This window comes from Garra rufa, chromosome 1 (assembly GCF_049309525.1).
Source record: "Garra rufa chromosome 1, GarRuf1.0, whole genome shotgun sequence".
In the NCBI taxonomy this organism is placed as follows: Eukaryota; Metazoa; Chordata; class Actinopteri; order Cypriniformes; family Cyprinidae; genus Garra; species Garra rufa.
Genome location: NC_133361.1, coordinates 1,554,924 through 1,578,034, shown reverse-complemented (window position 1 = coordinate 1,578,034; position 23,111 = coordinate 1,554,924). Strand labels below are relative to the sequence as shown.

The following is a 23,111-nucleotide window of genomic DNA, read 5'->3' as shown; positions in this document are numbered from 1 at the left end:
GCTGCTGTTGAAATGACTGTAATTTGCTCGTGAAAATTCGCCCAGTAACATTAAATACGGCCGCACCTTTATACTGACATTAATGCAGGTTTATGATTTCCAGCACCACACAAACCTGGTGACTGCACCAGCGTTACATAATAAACATGTTTGAGTTCACAGATGTATTTTGAGCCGAGTGTCCACTCAGCTAGTGAAGTAATTCATCTCGAGATGTAAATGAGTGAATGAGGATGCTGATGGAGGCCTGAAGTGAGCGGTTGCCATGGCAACACCCCATCGCATCTCCGGCTCCGTGCGTCGCGTGGCTCTTCGCGTTTCAGAGGGCAATCGAACGCACGTAACGCGCCAGAGACACCAGATGAACCTGTGAAATGCTCTCCAGCCTCCGCTCAGATGCCAATACTAGTCCCCTCCAGGCAGGGTAACGGGGTTGCTAGGCGACGAGTGGCGCGATACGTAAGAACTGTACGACACTGACCTCTGCAGGACTCACACTCACTGTACATCATTTACACTCTGTGTGTGTTTGTGTGTGGAAACATGGACAGTCATTTGAACTTCAACATGCAGAAGTTTCCCAAAGGTTGACAGTAAATAATCTCGAGTTACAAGACATTTCATAAAATGTGAAAGATGCATATTTCCTGTGATTATTAGCCTATAGAAAGTCTCAAAATGCCTAGTTTTTATTTCAGCACCTTACTTTGATCTCAATATGTAGGTGTTCTGACTAGCTATCAGCTGTCTTGCACAAATCTTGCAAGCTGATTAATGAAGAGAAACACAACTGAAACCGATCTGAGTTCCAACATATGTAGATGTCAGTCAGTCTCAGCAGCGCTCGTGTTTGTGGAGCCGCTCCGCCCTCGTGTGGCGACAGCAGGAACTACAACACACCACCAACCCTCTTCACTTCCGTCTGACCTCACATTTCTGCCAACCAGAATTTGAACATCATCTAGAAATCATGGCCACGCTTGTAGAAAAACCTAGTAAGTGTAATATTGCCACCATTTAAGATTAACCATTTAATTATTAACACGATTAATCACTCACTTGTAGACAAATGCTGAATTCAGAAACACATACTTGCATAATACTCTTAATATTTCTGCCACATCCCTGCTGAAAAATAAGCCTAGGCTGACCAGCTATGTTCTTTTCAGCAGGGATAACAATATAGTGCAAACAATGAATAGTATGCTAGCACATGGTTCTGAATTCAGCCCTTGGCAAAACCCAAGAAATTCTTACAAAATTATCCAGCAACCTCAAATAATAAAGTTTATTAGCAGCTAACACGTGAAAACCAGTGTTCATTCATATACCCAAGGCAAGTTTATTTATATTGGACATTTTTCATACACAATGGTAATTGGTAATCATCACAACAATAAAAACTGAGAATCTAAGAACATCTAAAATGATTTAAAAAGTTGATTTAAAACGAATAAAAACAGTAAAAGTGATTATGCATGAAATACAGTGCAATCTGTTCGGACGTAGCACAGTGCTCATTCAATAAAAGCACAACTGAACAGATGAGTTTTGAGTCTGCATTTAAATGTGACTAATGTATTAGCACATCTGATCTCTTCTGGAAGCTGATTCCAACTGCGGGCGGCATAATAGCTAAAAGCGGATTCCCCTTGTTTTGTGTGAACCCTTGATATTACTAACTGACTCGATCCTAGTGATCTGAGTTGTCTGTTAGGTTTGTATTCAGTGAGCATATCTGCAATGTATGTAGGTCTTAGGCCATTGAGTGCTTCATAAACAAGTAAAAGTACTTTAAAATCTATCCTAAACATAACTGGAAGCCTGTGTAAGGACCTGAGGACTGGTGTAATATGCTCTGATTTTCTGGTTCTAGTCAGAATCCTGGCAGCAGCGTTCTGTATGAGCTGCAGCTGTCTAATGGTCTTCTTGGGAAGGAGTGAGGAGACCATTACAATAGTCCACCCTGCTGCTGATGAAGGCATGAATCTATCTCCAGTGAATCAGGAGAGAAATCTTCACAGATCAAGCACCGTTTACAGTCGACGCACTATTTTCCTATTTAACACAGTAAAGCTGCTTTGACACAATCTGTATTAGACTCCAGCTCTAAACAAATATGTGGCTGGATTTTGACGTGAGAGACAACAGGAGGTGGACTTTTTCACTGGATGAAGTGTTATTATGGATTGTGATTATGTCTTAACAGTGGATTTATTTCTCCAGATGTGAACTGATGGACTGGAGTGGTGTGGATTACTTGTAGATGATGTTTTCATCAGCCGTTTGGACTCGCATTCTGACGGCACCCATTCACCGGAGTGGATCTGTTGGTGAGACAGTGACACATTTGGACAAATCTGATGAACAAACTCATCCGCATGTGGCATGATCTGAGGATGAGTACATTTTCAGCCTTTTTTTTTTTTTGTTGTTGAATTATTTCTAAGCAAACAGGTATTTTTTTGGGTGTTGCCAACATTGTCCAACATTCATTGGCTCGGGGCAACATTGTTATCGCCATCAAGACCAGAGTAAACAAAGTTCACGCGTTCACCGGGAATCAAAGGCCTTAGCTTCCACAGTTTGAGCGAGAGGAAAACACACACAGATGCCCTTTGGAGATCATTTCGGTTCTAAACGAGCCTACACCGCTAATACAGCGTTTCAGAATGCATTTACCATTACACTATGAAACCGATACACCACAACGCAATGCAATGAAGATGGACACCGAAAACAAAGCACGGATGTTTGCAATGCCACTTTTGTTTCAAACGGAACACGTAGAGATACTGGAGCACAGTCTGGCCTAAACAAACCAACAAACAAACAGACTGATTGATATTTGTTCAGGTACGGCATGCGGACGTCTGCAAACGTGTGGCCTATAAATGATCCGCACTTAGGCCGCTGTGATTCAGTTGCTATGGTAACCGTGATGGAAATAGCCGTGCATCTCCATAGGAGCGGAGCGGAGCGGAGCGGGGTTATTGTGGAGCTGGGGGTGGGGAGTGTGTGACACCAGCTGTTATAAGATGAACCGTTACTCCGGAACACGCCGACAACCGTTACCGGTTACCGGCCAATCGGAGCGGCCCGTCAAACGCCCTCAGATTAGTTCATTAGCCAATATTGCCAGGACTTTTGCACACTAGTCCAAGTATGCTACGCGAGCGAGAAGTGTGTTTGGCCAGAGATATTAGTGAAACACGCAGCCTTATGTTCTGACGCCAAACCATCAGATCGATCCAGTTGTGTCAACAAGTGAGAGTGTGTGATTTCGCCATCGCGACTGTAACTCCCGCCGTTAGTGTGGACTAGTCTAGTCTAGTCTAGTCTAGTGTAGTGTAGTGTGCTCAGCTGAGCTGTTGTCGCGTCAGACGCGTGTGCGTGATGGATGCGGTGCGCGCGTGAGGGGGGCGGGAGCGCGTGGACCGCTCGAGCTCCTCTCGTTCGTTTCCTGACGCGAGAAAGACAAAAGGAAAAAAAAACACGGCAGAAGAGAAACGAATTCGTGTTCGCAGGAATACCAAGGCCCGCTCGGTTCCGTGAGGCGGCTGTGCGCGGCGCATGAGCCGCGGGTCGGTGCAGGCGGAGCAGCGGAACGCGGGACTCGAGCTCGGGGAGATCAGACGGGCCTCTCCGGTAAAAAAAACACATCCCATTATCAGACGTTTGTGTTCGTTTTAATGTGGCGTTTGTGTCCGTTTTCAGCGTCAGTCATCAGTGCGTGTGTGTGTGTGAGATCGTGATTTCTCCTCAGATTCGTGTTTATTCTCTTTCACTTCACCGAAGGCGAGTGTCGATGTGTGTCGCGTTCGCTCGACTCTATCCGACGCGTTCACAAACGAGCGGATTGTACGTGTAAACCCAGTATTTCTGCGCGAATCTGAGCCATGCTAACGGGCTAATGCTAACGTGCGCCGTGAAACGAGCAGAATGTGCTGCTGTGATGGAGGCAGCTTGATTTCTAGATTGTTCCGAGTCGATATCATGTCGGAGCTCCATCATTATTGATTCCAGATTGTGATTTCGATGGGTGAACACACACATGCAGACGGGGATAGTGTCACTGCTAACTCCTGCTCAACCTTATCATCATCATCGCTGTTGTTGTTGTTGTTTGTTGTTACTGTAATTTCAGCATTTGAATAATTCTCGAGTGAGGACAGATGGCAAATTAAACTAATGCTGAGACACTCCTGAAACTGTGAAGAGCATCCTCATCATCCTCATCAACTGTGACCCAAACACACACCTTTATGCACACAGATGTACAAACACACACATTCCTGCAGGACTGAGGATCATCTCATCTAGCTGTGTTTAGTTAACGGATCCAGGACTAGTTTGACTGTAGCAGCCATAAACTCATTGCTATTGTGCGGGAGACAATAGACACGTGTCCACATGACTAATGATGCCATTAAAGTGCCTGGGACCCTCATTAAAGACTGGGCTAATTAAACACCCAAACTATAGATGGATCACGTCTGTCTGCTCCTGCCACACTTCGCACCTCTTTTCACGTTTTGTTGCAGCGTTACATTAAACTGCTTTAAATTACTTTTTTTCCCCACGTCCATCTACATCTCATACTCCATAATGACGAAGCACCAAACAGGTTTGTAACAACTTTGCACTTTTATTAGAAATAAAAAACTGAGAAGATCCCGTTGCATAAGTATTCACACCCTCGAAATGTATCTCGGGAGCATTCGTATCGCTTCTAGATGTTCCTACACTTGGAGTGGAGTTAAACTGTGGCGAATTCACGTGAACGAGTCTGATTTAGAAAGACACACACCTCTCAGAAAAGGTCTAACAGCTGAAAATGCAGATCAGAGCAAAAACCAAGATAACTGCCTGTAGAGCTCAGTGACAGACTTGCGTTAAGGCCATGATCTAGAGAAGAGTTCAGAAACAAATCTGCTGCATTGAAGGTTGACAGAAGCATTCTCCATAATGGAAGACGACTGGAACAACTAGGACTCTAGAAAATGTCCAAGCTGACAGAGATGGAGAGGTGAAAAGGTGAGGCAAAGATAATTGCCAAATGCAGATGTGCAAAGATGCTCACATCAGACCCACAAACACTTGAGGCTGGAAAGCTGCTTCAACTATGGACTGAGTTAAGGGTGTGAATACTTATGCAATGCACTTATTTTTAATACATGTGTCAAATTTGCACATCTGGTTTGTGCTTTGTCATTATTATGGTGTATGGAGTGTAAACTGATGTGGGGAAACACTAATTTAAAGCAGTTGAACATAATGCTGCAACACAACACAATGTGAAGGGGTATGAATACTTTTGCAAAGCACTGTAACATCACGATGAGCAGGAAGTGTTGATGTGTAAAGAGGTTGTGGATGTGAAATGTGTGCCGTATTCAGTTTGGCTTGATCTCTTTGTGCTTCATATGTCGTTGGATCAGGTAAAGCTGCCTGGTCTTAAAGCCTTAGGCCCGTGTCTTTGTGGGTTTCTGCTTCTGCTGTTGTAGGATTTAAGGCTCTTGAAATGAAATGATTTGGTCAAGTGATGTGGAACTGTCCTGCTTTTAAGACTCGGAACTACTTCGTTGTCTTGCAGTCGTAGAAACAACACTTTATGTCTGAATGTCTGTCAGTCAATCAGCAGTGCTTTGGTGGAAGCTTTGACAAATGGCAAAAACTGAGGAAGAACATTTAAAACATCTTCCAAACACATCAACTTTAACATGCTTAACTTTCTATAGCGCTTTATACAATATAGATAATGTCAAAGCAGCTTCACGGTGTAAAATAGGAAAAGAATGTAAATAATGCAAACAAAAATTCTGCTTTTAAGCAGCTCTCGTATTGTTCCAGAGTTTATAGGAAAAGAATCTGCCACCAGCAGTTGATTTTGATATTCTACACTGCAAAAAAATGCTTTTCCAGCTTAGATTTTTTTGTCTTGTTTCCATTTTCTAGATGAGTAAAAATGGTCTTGTTTTCAGAAAAAAAAGAAGTCAAAACTAAGTGCATTTTTGCTTGAAACAAGCGCAATAATCTGCCAATGGGGTAAGAAAAATAATCTTGTTTTCTGTTAAATAATATTTTTTTGCTTACCCCATTGGCAGGTTATTTTGCTTGTTCTAAGCCAAAACTCACTTAATTTTGACTCTGTTCTGAAAACAAGACCATTTTTACTCATCTAGAAAATCCCTCTTGATTTAAGAATTTTTTGACATTTTTTTCTGGAAACAAGAAGAAAAAATTACTTTAGAATTTTTAGATATTTTGGCTGGAAACGAGACAAAAAAAATGTTACTTTAGAATTTTTAGATATTTTGGCTGGAAACGAGACAAAAAAAATTTACTTTAGAATTTTTAGATATTTTGGCTGGAAACGAGACAAAAAAAATGTTACTTTAGAATTTTTAGATATTTTGGCTGGAAACGAGACAAAAAAAATTACTTTAGAATTTTTAGATATTTTGGCTGGAAACGAGACAAAAAAAATGTTACTTTAGAATTTTTAGATATTTTGGCTGGAAACGAGACAAAAAAAATTTACTTTAGAATTTTTAGATATTTTGGCTGGAAACGAGACAAAAAAATGTTACTTTAGAATTTTTAGATATTTTGGCTGGAAACGAGACAAAAAAATGTTACTTTAGAATTTTTAGATATTTTGGCTGGAAACGAGACAAAAAAAATGTTACTTTCGAATTTTTAGAAATTTTGGCTGGAAACGAGACAAAAAAAATTTACTTTAGAATTTTTAGATATTTTGGCTGGAAACGAGACAAAAAAATGTTACTTTAGAATTTTTAGATATTTTGGCTGGAAACGAGACAAAAAAAATGTTACTTTAGAATTTTTAGATATTTTGGCTGGAAACGAGACAAAAAAATGTTACTTTAGAATTTTTAGATATTTTGGCTGGAAACGAGACAAAAAAATTTACTTTAAAATTTTTAGATATTTTGGCTGGAAACAAGACAAAAAAATTTACTTTAGAATTTTTAGATATTTTGGCTGGAAACGAGACAAAAAAAATGTTACTTTCGAATTTTTAGAAATTTTGGCTGGAAACGAGACAAAAAAAATTTACTTTAGAATTTTTAGATATTTTGGCTGGAAACGAGACAAAAAAAATGTTACTTTAGAATTTTTAGATATTTTGGCTGGAAACGAGACAAAAAAAATTTACTTTAGAATTTTTAGATATTTTGGCTGGAAACGAGACAAAAAAAATGTTACTTTAGAATTTTTAGATATTTTGGCTGGAAACGAGACAAAAAAAATTACTTTAGAATTTTTAGATATTTTGGCTGGAAACGAGACAAAAAAAATGTTACTTTAGAATTTTTAGATATTTTGGCTGGAAACGAGACAAAAAAAATTTACTTTAGAATTTTTAGATATTTTGGCTGGAAACGAGACAAAAAAATGTTACTTTAGAATTTTTAGATATTTTGGCTGGAAACGAGACAAAAAAATGTTACTTTAGAATTTTTAGATATTTTGGCTGGAAACGAGACAAAAAAAATGTTACTTTCGAATTTTTAGAAATTTTGGCTGGAAACGAGACAAAAAAAATTTACTTTAGAATTTTTAGATATTTTGGCTGGAAACGAGACAAAAAAATGTTACTTTAGAATTTTTAGATATTTTGGCTGGAAACGAGACAAAAAAATGTTACTTTAGAATTTTTAGATATTTTGGCTGGAAACGAGACAAAAAAATTTACTTTAAAATTTTTAGATATTTTGGCTGGAAACAAGACAAAAAAATTTACTTTAGAATTTTTAGATATTTTGGCTGGAAACGAGACAAAAAAAATGTTACTTTCGAATTTTTAGAAATTTTGGCTGGAAACGAGACAAAAAAAATTTACTTTAGAATTTTTAGATATTTTGGCTGGAAACGAGACAAAAAAAATGTTACTTTAGAATTTTTAGATATTTTGGCTGGAAACGAGACAAAAAAAATTTACTTTAGAATTTTTAGATATTTTGGCTGGAAACGAGACAAAAAAAATGTTACTTTAGAATTTTTAGATATTTTGGCTGGAAACGAGACAAAAAAAATTACTTTAGAATTTTTAGATATTTTGGCTGGAAACGAGACAAAAAAAATGTTACTTTAGAATTTTTAGATATTTTGGCTGGAAACGAGACAAAAAAAATTTACTTTAGAATTTTTAGATATTTTGGCTGGAAACGAGACAAAAAAATGTTACTTTAGAATTTTTAGATATTTTGGCTGGAAACGAGACAAAAAAATGTTACTTTAGAATTTTTAGATATTTTGGCTGGAAACGAGACAAAAAAAATGTTACTTTCGAATTTTTAGAAATTTTGGCTGGAAACGAGACAAAAAAAATTTACTTTAGAATTTTTAGATATTTTGGCTGGAAACGAGACAAAAAAATGTTACTTTAGAATTTTTAGATATTTTGGCTGGAAACGAGACAAAAAAAATGTTACTTTAGAATTTTTAGATATTTTGGCTGGAAACGAGACAAAAAAATGTTACTTTAGAATTTTTAGATATTTTGGCTGGAAACGAGACAAAAAAATTTACTTTAAAATTTTTAGATATTTTGGCTGGAAACAAGACAAAAAAATTTACTTTAGAATTTTTAGATATTTTGGCTGGAAACGAGACAAAAAAAATGTTACTTTCGAATTTTTAGAAATTTTGGCTGGAAACGAGACAAAAAAAATTTACTTTAGAATTTTTAGATATTTTGGCTGGAAACGAGACAAAAAAATGTTACTTTAGAATTTTTAGATATTTTGGCTGGAAACGAGACAAAAAAAATGTTACTTTCGAATTTTTAGAAATTTTGGCTGGAAACGAGACAAAAAAAATTTACTTTAGAATTTTTAGATATTTTGGCTGGAAACGAGACAAAAAAATGTTACTTTAGAATTTTTAGATATTTTGGCTGGAAACGAGACAAAAAAAATGTTACTTTAGAATTTTTAGATATTTTGGCTGGAAACGAGACAAAAAAATGTTACTTTAGAATTTTTAGATATTTTGGCTGGAAACGAGACAAAAAAATTTACTTTAAAATTTTTAGATATTTTGGCTGGAAACAAGACAAAAAAATTTACTTTAGAATTTTTAGATATTTTGGCTGGAAACGAGACAAAAAAAATGTTACTTTCGAATTTTTAGAAATTTTGGCTGGAAACGAGACAAAAAAAATTTACTTTAGAATTTTTAGATATTTTGGCTGGAAACGAGACAAAAAAATGTTACTTTAGAATTTTTAGATATTTTGGCTGGAAACGAGACAAAAAAAATGTTACTTTAGAATTTTTAGATATTTTGGCTGGAAACGAGACAAAAAAATTTACTTTAAAATTTTTAGATATTTTGGCTGGAAACAAGACAAAAAAATTTACTTTAAAATTTTTAGATATTTTGGCTGGAAACAAGACAAAAAAATTTACTTTAGAATTTTTAGATATTTTGGCTGGAAACGAGACAAAAAAAATGTTACTTTCGAATTTTTAGAAATTTTGGCTGGAAACGAGACAAAAAAAATTTACTTTAGAATTTTTAGATATTTTGGCTGGAAACGAGACAAAAAAATGTTACTTTAGAATTTTTAGATATTTTGGCTGGAAACGAGACAAAAAAAATGTTACTTTAGAATTTTTAGATATTTTGGCTGGAAACGAGACAAAAAAATTTACTTTAAAATTTTTAGATATTTTGGCTGGAAACAAGACAAAAAAATTTACTTTAAAATTTTTAGATATTTTGGCTGGAAACAAGACAAAAAAATTTACTTTAGAATTTTTAGATATTTTGGCTGGAAACTAGAGATGCACCGATCTGGATTTTGGGGGCCGATCACCGATCACCGATCACCAAAAGCAGTATCTGCCGATCCCGATATTACCGATCACAGCGTCAAATCCATAAATTCTTCAATATTGTTGTCTCATGTACAAACATTGACATTGTATTATTAGTATAAAAAGTAGGAAATGAGAAAGTATCATGAATTGACCAGTTTTATTGCAGGCTGAGGCAAATTTCAATATTGAACACTCTCAAGACTCTCATAGACAACTTGGACTCAGCTTACATAGAGTAAGTGTTGCTTACTATCTTAAACTGTCTTTTGGCAGTAATTATGTACAACACAACATTTCACTCTTTTAGAGCTGACACAATTTGTAAACTATGAACCTTAGTTTTTCTGTGGAAAAAGTTAAATCTAATAAAAGAGTTAAATCTTAAAATAAAAAAATGATTATGTGCAAAACACACATGTGCACCATAATAAACATTTAACTCTCAGGAGGCTCTTTCTTAAAATCACAATTTAGAGTTTAGCAACAAGCTTTTTGTGGAAAAATAAAATAAATATGCCATACATATGCATATACACATACATATACATATACAGGGTGCAATTTGTGAAAAAAAAAACAGAGGGGGGGATGCTATTAGAAACTTTTTTTTCTCTCTCCATAGGGAGAGGTTGACCAAACTGTTAGTGTAATCTGTTAACAACGCGCATTATACCCGTCTTTTTAGGCAAGAACCAGATAATGAGTGTCAGGTCATGAATTTTTTTTAATATGACAGAAGCTGTATTATGTGATCACAATTTAATAAAAACATTGTATTAATAGTAATGGTTTAATTTCAAACAACGAATACATTTTATAGAGAAGGTGAGCAAAGTATCAACGGAGCTTTTTGGAAACTCAGAATCAGTAAACCACTGCGTCGCAAAAAGATTCACTGTTTTGAAGCGCTCCAATCGGATCGCGAATCATTTGATTCAGTACGTTCAACTTCAAAGCGCGTATGGCGAATCATTTGATTTAGACGACTTTAAAGCGCGTATTGCAAATAATTTGATTTAGATCGGGACGTAGAAGCGGCTTCGCGGGACGTTTTATCCCCACCGTGGATAAAAATAATTCAGCAGAGGCAGGGATGCATAGACCAGAGGGGAGGAAATCCCCTCACCGGCGACGTCATCTTCAGTGTTAATGCGTTGTAGAGACAAAGAGTACTTCTATACTCTTTGGTAGAGACAGCCACGCCCATTAGGAGACCCTAGTCTGAGAAGTGGGAATGCGTGCTCTGGCGGCTGTTTGTTGTTGTAAACGTCATCTGATCGGCCTGCTCTGATCTATTTTGAGAACTCCGATCAAAACCGATAGCGCCCCTATCGGTCGATTGCGATCGGATGCCGATCGATCGGTGCATCTCTACTGGAAACAAGACAAAAAAAATATCTAAAAATTCTAAAGTAAATTTTTTGTCTTGTTTACAGCCAAAATATCTAAAAATTCTAAAGTAACATTTTTTTGTCTTGTTTCCAGCCAAAATATCTAAAAATTCTAAAGTTTTTTTTTTTGTCTTGTTTCCAGCCAAAATATCTAAAAATTCTAAAGAATTGTTTTTTGTTTCCAGCCAAAATATCTAAAAATTCTAAAGTCAATTTTTTGTCTTGTTTACAGCCAAAATATCTAAAAATTCTAAAGTAACATTTTTTTGTCTTGTTTCCAGCCAAAATATCTAAAAATTCTAAAGTTTTTTTTTTTGTCTTGTTTCCAGCCAAAATATCTAAAAATTCTAAAGAATTGTTTTTTGTTTCCAGCCAAAATATCTAAAAATTCTAAAGTAAATTTTTTGTCTTGTTTACAGCCAAAATATCTAAAAATTCTAAAGTAACATTTTTTTGTCTTGTTTCCAGCCAAAATATCTAAAAATTCTAAAGTTTTTTTTTTTGTCTTGTTTCCAGCCAAAATATCTAAAAATTCTAAAGAATTGTTTTTTGTTTCCAGCCAAAATATCTAAAAATTCTAAAGTAAATTTTTTGTCTTGTTTACAGCCAAAATATCTAAAAATTCTAAAGTAACATTTTTTTGTCTTGTTTCCAGCCAAAATATCTAAAAATTCTAAAGTTTTTTTTTTTGTCTTGTTTCCAGCCAAAATATCTAAAAATTCTAAAGAATTGTTTTTTGTTTCCAGCCAAAATATCTAAAAATTCTAAAGTCAATTTTTTGTCTTGTTTACAGCCAAAATATCTAAAAATTCTAAAGTATTTTTTTTTTGTTTCCAGCCAAAATATCTAAAAATTCTAAAGTAAATTTTTTTTCTTGTTTCTCGCCAAAATATAAAAAAATTCTAAAGTATTTTTTTTTCTTGTTTCCAGAAAAAATGTAAAAAAATTCATAAATCAAGAAGAAAACAAGTCAGAATTAAGATTAGAACAAGCTAAATAATCTGCCAATGAGTAAGAAAAAAAAAAACATTTCAAACGGGAATGAGATTATTTTTCTTGCCCCATTAGCAGATTATTTCGCTTTTTCCAATAAAAAGCGTGCTTTAATTCTGACTTGTTTTTTTTCCGAAAACAAGAAAATAATTTTTACTCGTCTAGTAAATCCTTCTTGATTTTGGCTGGAAACGAGACAAAAAATCGAAGTAAGAAACACATTTGTGAAGCCATTTTAAATGTGTGAAGTGAATGTACTTGTAGACTGGCTACAGACAAATTGCCTCCAGACCAGAAGTGTACTTGGGTTTAGTTAAAAAAAAAAAAAAAAGAAATCGTTCAAAGATTGCAATCTCGATTTAAACCACCAAGTGATTTTCTAGATGAGAACGATGCGGATGTGTCTTTTAAATGTTTGAAAATGTCATCCCAGAACATTCAAACCATTCAAAGCATTTTCACTGTCCCACAAGATAAAAATTCATTTTTTTGTCCTACATGGACCTGTTGTTATAAAAGCTGCAGTGTTATTCATTTTTTAATTAGCCAAATCTCAAAATCGTCCTATGGTGTGACCGTCTCAAGCATGGTTCAGTTAATGACCACTTTTATCAGTTAAAAAGAAAAGCATACAAATGTTAATAAACACCTCCAGCGATATTGTGTCTATTTTAGTAAGTGCCAATCCATGTATTTCTGAAAGTGTAGGGACTTGATACATTTTGTCTCGGAAAACCGTGTCCTCCGGTGCGACACCGGATCCTGATTTTAAATCAGCCAAATCCAGAGAAGACTAATTAGTGTTACTGAAGCTGATGTGCACATGCTACTTTTCATTTCTCAGACAAACCACTGCAAAAAGTGTTACTTTTGTTTTCCTTTGGTGTGACGCCCCTAAATGATATTTTAGATAATCACCCCTTTTATTTTATATTTGAGAAAATAAGCATTTAAATTAAACTTCCTTTCTCCTTTGACGTTTAGAATTAAATAGTAATACTTTAACTACCATTTTTGTCCTTTAGTGTGACAAAAAAAAGAGCCATTAATTTGTTTTTATCTAAAAATATCCTTAAAAAAACTGTTGACTATTGCAATAGGGGAGATCTAATCATCGCTCGTCTTAAAATGGTACAGTTCTCAGCAGTCATGGGGAAATTTCATATTAAACAAATAACAGTATATGAAAATAAGTGTCTAACAATGAAGATAAATATATCTCCTGCAAGTTATGTTAAGAGTTTTTTTTTTATATATATATATATAAATTTTTGCTGTCACACCATAGGACAAATGTATGGCACAGTTCAGTAAAAATGTAAAAAAAAAAATCAAATAAAAAAATAAACACCAAAAGAATTGATGAAGTTGAGATTCTTTTTTGTTTTCTCAAAGATCACTTCACACTAGATACAAATAATGCATTTCTTCTTCAAAAATTGTCTTTTACAAAATAAGCTTTTTTTTTACTGCTTTTACTACCCGAATACTTTTAAATAGATTGCAGCAATTAATAATTTGCCATTGCCTCTAGTAATATACACATTATTTTATTTAGTTCAGAATTGTGGGAAAATTGTGATCTCTATTCGAGACCAAAATCGTGATTCTCAATTTACCTGGAATCGTGCAGCTCTACTTGGCATGTTATTTGTTTGTTAAGGATGTGAATGTAACACTAAAGCGAAGTTCTCAATTAATGTCTGCTGTGTTGTCCCTCTGTTTTCAGAATCGTCCCGTTTCCAGAGAGAGAAAGACGCTATCATATTGAGAAGATCGGATTAAAAGAGCAAGCGGATGGCATGTCGCTGACCGCGGGAAACCTGAAGCTAGGACCAGCTGCACTGAGAAACACCTTCTTGTAACGGGCAAGGATTGGATGATCAAAGAAAACAACCAATTTGCTGGACTGAGTAACTAACATGGGAAAAGGCAAACGCTTGGATACAGCTGGAAAATATTTGTTGGCAAGGATCGTAATGAAACATGGCTTGAGCGTGTGCCGAAAATCCCTGCTACACAGGAAATATGAAAAAAAATCATGATCTTGAAGAGCTATTTTCAGTGTCAGTGAATACATGTGCCAACTGGAGAAAGATTTCTGTTGTTTGTTTGTCCGCTGCAAACCTGTTACTGAACTATTATAAATCTACTGCATGGCTGCTATCCACATCCGTTCGCACAGCTACCAAATGGCAAGGAGATGTTTCACACTACAGTATCAAGACATTGACGTTCTCTTAATGAAACTTAATTGAGTTGCTATTTTGGTGGAGTGTTTTTACCTCTTGGCTAAAAGACATTTTGTGATAACACTAAACCTTCACTCATCATCTTTTTCCAGCATTCTTTGGATCTAGTGCCAAACCACGTACCCCATTTCTGTGAATGAATCTCCACATTGTCTTTACTTTTTAACTCGAGCAGCACATTGAGTCTCCTGGTTTTCTAAATCTTAGCTGGGACATTTGCTGGGACCTCCTGTATAGCTGCTACAGATGTGTTTTTAGATTTCTAATACTAAGCATTCCAGTTTGCCATTTGGATCCTTTTGATAAGAAAGGTTGCTTATAGCATCTTTTGCAAAACTAGACAGAAAAATGCAGAATTTTCCCAACAGTCCAGTCCCTCTTCATCCGGGGTTTAGCCGGGGAGGAAGTGTCGTCGGTTCCCCGTATCAGCCCCACCCTTCAGACCTTCAGATATCTCCCAGAAACTCGGAGGACTATGCGGCCATGCAGCAAGCTCAACCTAACCTGCAGAGTCACGGGCAGCACCTGCACCTGCGGAGCCAACAGCAACTTCTACACGCTCCTCCTATACACGGCTATGGATCCAGAAGAGCAGCTGGAGAGATGACGCAGGGGAATGCTCACAGTGCAGCAGGAGGAGCAAACTCTTACCGTAAGGACAGTGTGGATTACTATTTTTCAGTGAGTGGACGAGAAAGAAGCAGAAGAGGCGGAGCAGCGTATGGCGCGGGATTTAGATACACAAACATGGATGGACATGCACCTCATCAGTACCAACACTTACCTGGTTCAGGGTCGTCTTCTGGGATGATTACTCCCTACTCTTTGGATTACGCCTCCAACAGTGGCTCCTCAGTTGGGGGTAGTAATAGCAGTGGCGCTGGTTCGTTTTCTCCTTCCCAGCAATACAGTATGGCTCATTCTGCTTCAGTACAATCAAGTGCTCAAATGCATCAACGGCAGCATGGTCAGAAATATCCCGCACATCAAGGGTTGCATCACCGGACATACCCGCTTTCTGGAAACAGAATACCTCCTCAATTTGGACACTATGCCCCCCTTAATGCAACCTCAGGCTCTACTGGAATGTATAACTCCCCACCGCAAAGATACGACGTGGGCAGCAGCAGCAGCACGGACGCCAAGATGAATAACTCTCCCACCCCGTCTAATCCAAGTACTCATACAAGTTCATCTGCTTCAAACAGCTGTGAGAATATGGGACAGAGCTACTCGTCGTCGGCTCATCCGCCGTATTCGCCGCAATCTCAATCCCTTCACAAGCATGCCCCCCATTCCCAGCGGACCTCTCAGCACAGCAGTGGAGCAGGTTATGACCCCTCCCACAAAATGCAGCACCAAGGACACTTGCACACCAAACTGCCCCATTCCTCTGTGTCCTCCAGCCCTGCTCTGCCTTCACACCCCTCTCAAGACCTTGCCAAATCTCCTATGCACTCCCAAAGTCAACAGGCTCACATTCATCAAAACTTCAGTCCCATTTCTAATCCCTCTCCTGCTCCGTCTGCCGTCCAGTCTCCGAGCTGTAGCTCCTCTTCATCTCCACTAATGGGGAGTTCTGAAGGAAACAGTGCCACTACTCATCTGCAGCCATCATCGCACCCCTCTGTTCCAAACGTTCGCAACAGCCAAAGCCATGGACGTCTTCTGCAGGCCGTACCTCAGCTGAGCCCCACTCCTAATTCAAATAGCAGCATCAGTAGTTGTGGTAGCGGCGTAGGAACTAAAACGGCCGTTTTGAACCACGGCGCAGGGATCGGTCATGCTGCCATGAGTCAGAACCGTGTTGGACTAGGTCTTCGGGGTGGTCCAGGGGAAGACGGCTCTCTCTACCCTCATGACAAACTCTCACAGGACCCTGGTCTAAATAGTCTCAATGCTCTGACCTCTCAAGTGGAAAATCTACCTAATACAGTGCAGCACATGCTTCTAACAGACACTGTGCTTCCCCAAAAGAAGAGCAGAGATGGTGCGCATCTCCTTCAGATGCAGCAAGGACCTCAGTCTTTACCTGGCAACCAAAACAAATCTGGAAATTTCAGCACCGGTGGTCAGACCTCAGTGAATGAAGAGAGTTCTGAGATTCCGGAAACGAAAGGGCATCAACAAGTAGAACGTAGGAGAATTAGGCAGGCAAGTGGAACAAGCAACGAATCTGAGTCGCAAAGCTACCCGTCATCACAGAGTCAGGTGGCATCAGAACCGAGTCAACAACCATTGGATCTTCAGGTCAACACTGGAGTCATTTCAACAGCTTCAAAACAACCGTCTACTAGAGATTCTCAGTTGAAGACACCAGAAACCCTGACTCCCTCCTCCTCTTCACCACCATCAGTTCATCCTTCTGCAGAACCCAGCCCAAAACAGCCAGCATATCCCCCTGCTCCAACGTCTCCTATTCACTCAGCACGTCCAAACTGTGTGACAGAAAAAGACCTTTGTAATGATGATGATAGTGGAATGAAGGGACGACAGATCAAAATGATAAAAGATGAAGAAGTGGAAAACACTGGTTCTTCCTGTGACAGAGAAAATTCAGAGAACAGACTGTCAGTCCCTTCCACAAAAGATGAAGCAGAGACAGATGCACAACAAATTGAAAATCTAAGTAAAAATGTGAATGTTTCGGAGCAACATAATGTTGGAGTTATTGTCTCTGCTCGATCTGAAGTGAATACTGAATCAAGCAAGCACACCGGAGCCAAATCCCCACGTTATGCCACTTCTCATTACTCAAACAAACACAGCAATCCTGAGGACCAACGTGATGTGAATGTCTTAAGAGAGACTAGAAATCACAATGGAGAAGGGGAGATGTGCATGGAAACATATGTGTCACGATATGATATTTCCCCTAAACAAGAATTTGGCCAAAACTCTCAAACCTCTATTCAGACCCACCCAGCGTCATTTAAGTACGGTAATCCTGAGGTATATTATAATGCTGCAAAGAACAAAGGAAAGTTAGGACTAGGGAGTAGTATGGGCACAAATAGATGCCAGAATTATCATCAGCTGCAGGCCAGCTATGGGTCTATCGGCAGGAAGGAGATTGGTGTTTTCGCCATGGAGGGGGGGAGGGGTATCATCTCAAGAAGTCAGGATAGCAGCTCTCAGTTTCAACAGTCATTTCCAAGTCTTTTGCAAGAAGTCCTCCAGGGTCATCATTTAGATAGACGCTATGGGCGTCCCGACCAGACATCTAGTGTTCACCAACAACTTCAAGATACATCCCAGCACAGTTATCAAACTAGACTACCTTACAGCATGGTTGAACATTTGAGCTCACATGCAATGGGCTCTCAAGCACTTCTGAGTGGACTTAATGTCAAGTTAAATCAAATAGCTACTGGAAAACCACCAAATTCAAGTCAGAATCAGGGACCGGATAACGATATCGTTTTAGGCCCTCCTCATCCCACTTGGGATTCTGAAGCACATAAGCCCAATGTGACTCATGGGATCTCTTTAGAAAAAAGTAAAACCAGTCTGTCTCCCAGCCAGTCCTCCCACATGCAGCAGTCTTTAGATCTCACAACAGGAGGCCCTTCAAAGCACATTAACTTGGCTGACTATACTTTGCAGCACAGAAAACCATCCAGATATGGTACCTCTCCTTCTGCTGTGGAACAATTGCTTTTACAGGAAGCTGAGCCATTGGCATGCGGTGTGGGTCCTATCAGTCATACTCAATCCCAGACATCCTCATCCTCAGGAAGGCGCTCAGTAATCTGCGATGTGTCCCCTTCCCGACGAACAACACCAGAAAGAGAGAGAGGACACTCCGGGACCTCGGGACCCTCAGTCATTCAGCAGCCATTTTCTTCATCTGGATCAAATGAACAAGAATGTGGCAAGGAAGAAACGAAGGCAAAGAAAGCACAAAACAAGGAGGACTCATCAAAGACTGAAACTGCAGGTCAGAACACCGATGGCTACTGCAGCACACCACCCAGTAAAGAATCTAGTAAGCCCCTTCATCCCCCCGTAGATGTTGATTCCGATATAGAAAAGACCAGCAGTGCCAAAGGCAACAGTGAAGCCACCAGCAACCTGCCATATCTTTTGCAAATGTCCTCAAATCCCTTGTCGTCACCACCAAGGCACCAGTCATTCTCGCAAGCTGTTGATAGTTTCAGAGCATATGGATTTAGCGACAGCATGGATGGACCAAAAATGATATCCCATCCTACACCTCATCAACCATTCCACACAGTATCAGCATATTCTAAAACCGCACTATCTACTAACAAGTTACAAGTGTTTCCACAGAGTTTACCTCCTCACGAGAGACCCGACTGGACTCCTGACAGACAAAGGCTAAGAGGTTTGGACAAGCACGTTTCTCAGAGACTTTCTGAACAGAAGTCTAAATCCCAATCTTCAAGTGATATTCTGCCTGGTCAGCATCACATATCTCGACAGCACTCTTATCCCGGTTCACACTTTGACATGAAGATGTGGGATACTTATCCTGAAAGAGAGGGAGCTGGACAACCCACTGCACCCCCTCCAGAGCATGCTGGTTCTCAGCCAGTTACAAATACTGGCCCCAAACTTGGAGAAGAGGACATTTTAGATAAGAGTGCAGAAGACACTGCCAAATCTTTCCTCTCATTGGCTCCAGTTGGTGCCATTAGCCCTGCTGGGCACACTGGCAAGACTACCCAAGGGATTCAGCAGGGGCAGAGAGTAACCAAAGTTGGAACGTCGGAAACCAACCCTCTAATCATGAGAAGGAGAGTTAGATCTTTTATTTCTCCTATTCCAGCTAAGAGGCAGCATCAGGATGGTCCAGGTCAGCGACCAGGATCAGCCTATCACTCCCCACTGTCCCAATCCCACTCTGATTCTAGACTTGCAACCAACAATTGTTCTAGCAGTACTGATACTCAGCCAAATTTGCCATCTCCTAAAACACAGCATTCTATATCCAGTGCTAACTCACCTCCTCAATCCAGAGCAAAGTTTCTTACACCAAGAAAGGGTCATGGTCTAAAGCTTGAGGCGATTGTGCGGAAAATTACTCCCGGTGTGAAAAAAAATGACTTCAACAATAGTCATGTGGAATCTGACTTCTCTGAGGCACCTCATTACACCTCTGACATACCAGACCCTGAGGGTGGTACATCATTTGCAAGTGTTCCTCAAGGAGAGGAGGCATGTTTATCTTACCTTGATGATTCTCATACTTTAGATGATCTTATGTCATACAGAGCAGTTGAAGATGCATTCTCTTGTGATTCTCAGACTCTCAAACCAGCTGCAACAGCTTCTAACGCTAGTGCCCTCAGAAGTTTGCCAAAAGATTTTGACTTTGGATTAGGTGCTGCCGGAACTTCAGGGTCACTGGGTGAAAGTGACAAGGATGATTTTACTTTGTTAGGACCCCTTCCACCAGCTCCTCCATTACCTTGTCCTGTACAGGGATCCCCTCCTCCGTCGTCTTCTGCATTGTCTGACATACAGCAGTTCACAAACACTTATCAACAGCTGGAAACCCGACGAGGTGAGCAGTCGGCTGCCAACCTGCTGAGGCAGAAACTTCAAGAGACTGGCATGGGCTTTGATGATTACCCAGGTGGGGACTACTATGGGACCAGTCAGAGCCCTGGGCACCACCTTCTGTCCAGAGCTCCACAGCACCAGATGACTTCTCTCAGGTTGACAAGTTCAGAGTCTAAACTGTCAGAAAGCCTCGTCCCCAAAGGTTATTTTCCATCGGGTAAGAAAAAGGGTCGCCCAGTAGGCAGTGTGAATAAGCAGAAACGTGCCCAAGCACAAATTCAGAATGCAGCAACAAGCATACCCACAGCTTCTCTTCCCTCTCCCACAGCTGCACCTCAGTCTGTCCCAATCCCAAACACTGCAAGCGAAGTTCCCCAAGTATCAACGCCACCTGAGCAGAAACCCTGTCCATCTTTGGTACCTCCTGCTGAAACCCAGATGGTGAAAGTGGATGTAGAGAGTGAGGAGACCCAGCCAGAGCTAGATGTGAAGCCTGCTAGGCATAAACAGAAAAAGGGGAAAGAGGACAGTGAGACTCCTGGCAATCAGAGAAGGAGAAGAAGAGGCATGGCTCCCAAAGAGAAGCTGGAGACTCAGACGAGCAGTAGGGCAAACGTGAGCCTGTGTGGAATATTCTCAGATGCCAGGAATAATGTTTTCGCACCCTACATACATGTGGAGAAAAAGATAGAAGAGATTGGGGCTGTCTGCACAATCATTAATGCAGAGGATGAAAAATCAAAAGGTGGAGGCAAAGCTGGTCAGGGGGTCGATGGCCCGTTAAATACCCCTCTGTCATCTCAACTGGTGAGAAAAGAAAAGGAAAATGAAAGAACAAAAGAAAACTGGGTTTCAGAGCCTGTTGATTCTGCCTTGCAGTCGGGGAAGACACTTCCTACATCTGGATATGTCCTGCAAGGGCCTGTGATTTCAGAGACTGGACACACCGGTCGCCTCTTGTGCTGCCTTTGCCAGAAATGGGCCAACTACAAACATCTCGGGGATCTCTACGGTCCTTTTTACCCAGCTGAGTATGCAGCCAAGCTCCCTAAGAATCCACCTCAAGTCCGACAAGCCTTGTCCCACCATGGGGCAGCTACCACAGGTTTCAGTATGACATCCGTTCCGACAGAAACGACTCCCCAGGATACAAGATTACAGGACCCTCAGAATGTCAAGTCATCTACAGATAGCGATTGCACAGTAAGTCAGGCAACAAACCCAACATCTCCAGCCACCACCATTGGCACTGTCTCCCCCAGCATGGGTGAAGAAGTGCCTTTCCAGAACGTTAAGGCGAGCAGCTCTACCTCAATGGTAACGGCTCAAACCTGGGATCCGACTGCAGAACTGACGAGCGGGCTGGGTACATCAAACGTTCAAGAACTGGATGGTGAAATCATACTGAAGCAGTTGCACGTCGAAAATACCCAGCAAAGGCCCCAGCACAGAAAACTGACATCCCATCCGCGTTTCAAAAGACGACATAAGTCAAGTGAAGATTTACCTCGAACTGTCCCCATCAACAGCAAAGCCTCCCTGCCCTTCCAGCCTCCCCCACCCAGCCTGGACTCTCTGGGCCCCATGGCCCAAATGGCCCAGCTCCCACTTGTGCCTCTGGACCCTGAGGAGCTGTGGGTGCATGAGGGCTGCATTGTTTGGACCAGTGGCATTTACCTGGTCAATGGGAGACTGTATGGCCTTCAAGAGGCACTAGATGGTGCTAGAGATACAGTAAGTGGAAAGTGCTGCACTTTGTTGACTTGCATGAAAACAGGTGACTTGGTTTTATTTGTAATGTTTCTGACATTTCCACTCCTCAGAGCTGCTCTCATTGTGAGATGATGGGCTCCACACTTGGCTGCTACACTAAAGGCTGCACGCTGAGGTACCACTACCTTTGTGCCATAGAAGCAGGTGAGACAAGACATCAGCTTGGTCTGCATTTGCTTTTCAAGTCAAAGGAGTGACATTCAGTGCTAAATCTTGCTTTTTTAAATGTAGATTGCTCTCTAAATGAAGACAACTATTCTCTGAGATGTCCAAAGCACAAGGTAAGAGAACAAGATTTCACATTTAATATGGATATTTAGAAGACATTTGTAGTTTTAATGTAGCCTGAAGGTATGCTGTAGTTGCTATAAGACAGCAGCACTAGAAAAAAAGATCCAAAAACTAACTCCCCAGTCTACTTCACGTCTGAACGGTTATTCAAATAAAGAAGCTCTGTTACTTTACAGCCTTATAAACTCATGACAATGTCAGATGTATAGGCTATTATGTACATAATGGCTACATGATTGCATAGACAATTTAATTTAATTACACAAATTATACCCTGTGTAAACAATGCTACAGACGAACTATGTGAGCAAAAAAAAAAAACTAGGCTAACATACTACCGTTCTTTTTGTCATTGTAGTTTCTGGCATAACAGTAAATAAAACTCTGCGTGATGTGTGTTGTTTAGTGTGCATCAGTTGAAGCAGCTCATTAATATAGAACAGTGATTAAACTGACTCGGAACTACCTGTGCATTAACCCTTGTGCATTGTTTCAATTTACAACCTTGTAAAACTAAGCTTTTTTTTTTTTTTGCAAAGGCCTATCTAAAGGGTTAATGGGGCCAACTGATAATCAACAGTACAATTTACAAATTTGACCCCTTCCCAACAGGGAAAACCACAAACAATCAAGAATTCAGCATTATATGGTGTCATGGCTTTGCAATCAAAAAATGTGGTTATAATGGAAGTCAATGGGGGCAAAAACAGCCACGAACAATAAATGAGGGAGAAAAAGTTAAAATCTGCTGCTGCACAAAAACTAACAATGCATGAAAGCCAATGTTCTTACTAATCTTTCACATGTCCAAGACTGCTAAAAAGGTAAAAAAAAAATATATATATATTCAGGCCACAATTACCTTTTATATTAAAATATTAGTAATCTTGTGGGTTTTTTTTTCCCAAATCAGTGACATCATTTAGGAATTTGGCAATTAAAGAGTTAAAATCCTGATTTTTTTTTTTTTAAACATTTAGTATTTTTGAGCAGGACTGAGGTTGATCAATAGATTTATGCAAAAAAAA

General features: G+C 39.4%; 2 protein-coding genes across 3 annotated transcripts in view; one reads left to right on the top strand and one right to left on the bottom strand.

The window, feature by feature from the left end:
- The window catches only part of LOC141327161 (E3 ubiquitin-protein ligase TRIM35-like), a 308,396-nt gene that overhangs the window by 68,273 nt on the left and 217,012 nt on the right, over positions 1–23,111 (bottom strand). The window lies entirely within an intron of this gene.
- tcf20 (transcription factor 20) overlaps positions 3,485–23,111 on the top strand; it is a 21,391-nt gene continuing 1,764 nt past the window's right edge. For both annotated transcript variants that reach the window (XR_012354081.1, XM_073835297.1), the window contains exons 1-4: positions 3,485–3,648; positions 13,968–21,753; positions 21,843–21,936; positions 22,024–22,073. Coding sequence is in view for 1 of the 2 variants with exons in the window: in XM_073835297.1 (XP_073691398.1) it covers positions 14,839–21,753; positions 21,843–21,936; positions 22,024–22,073 (7,059 nt within the window). In the remaining variant the exon portion in view is untranslated. The remainder of the gene's footprint in view (positions 3,649–13,967; positions 21,754–21,842; positions 21,937–22,023; positions 22,074–23,111) is intronic.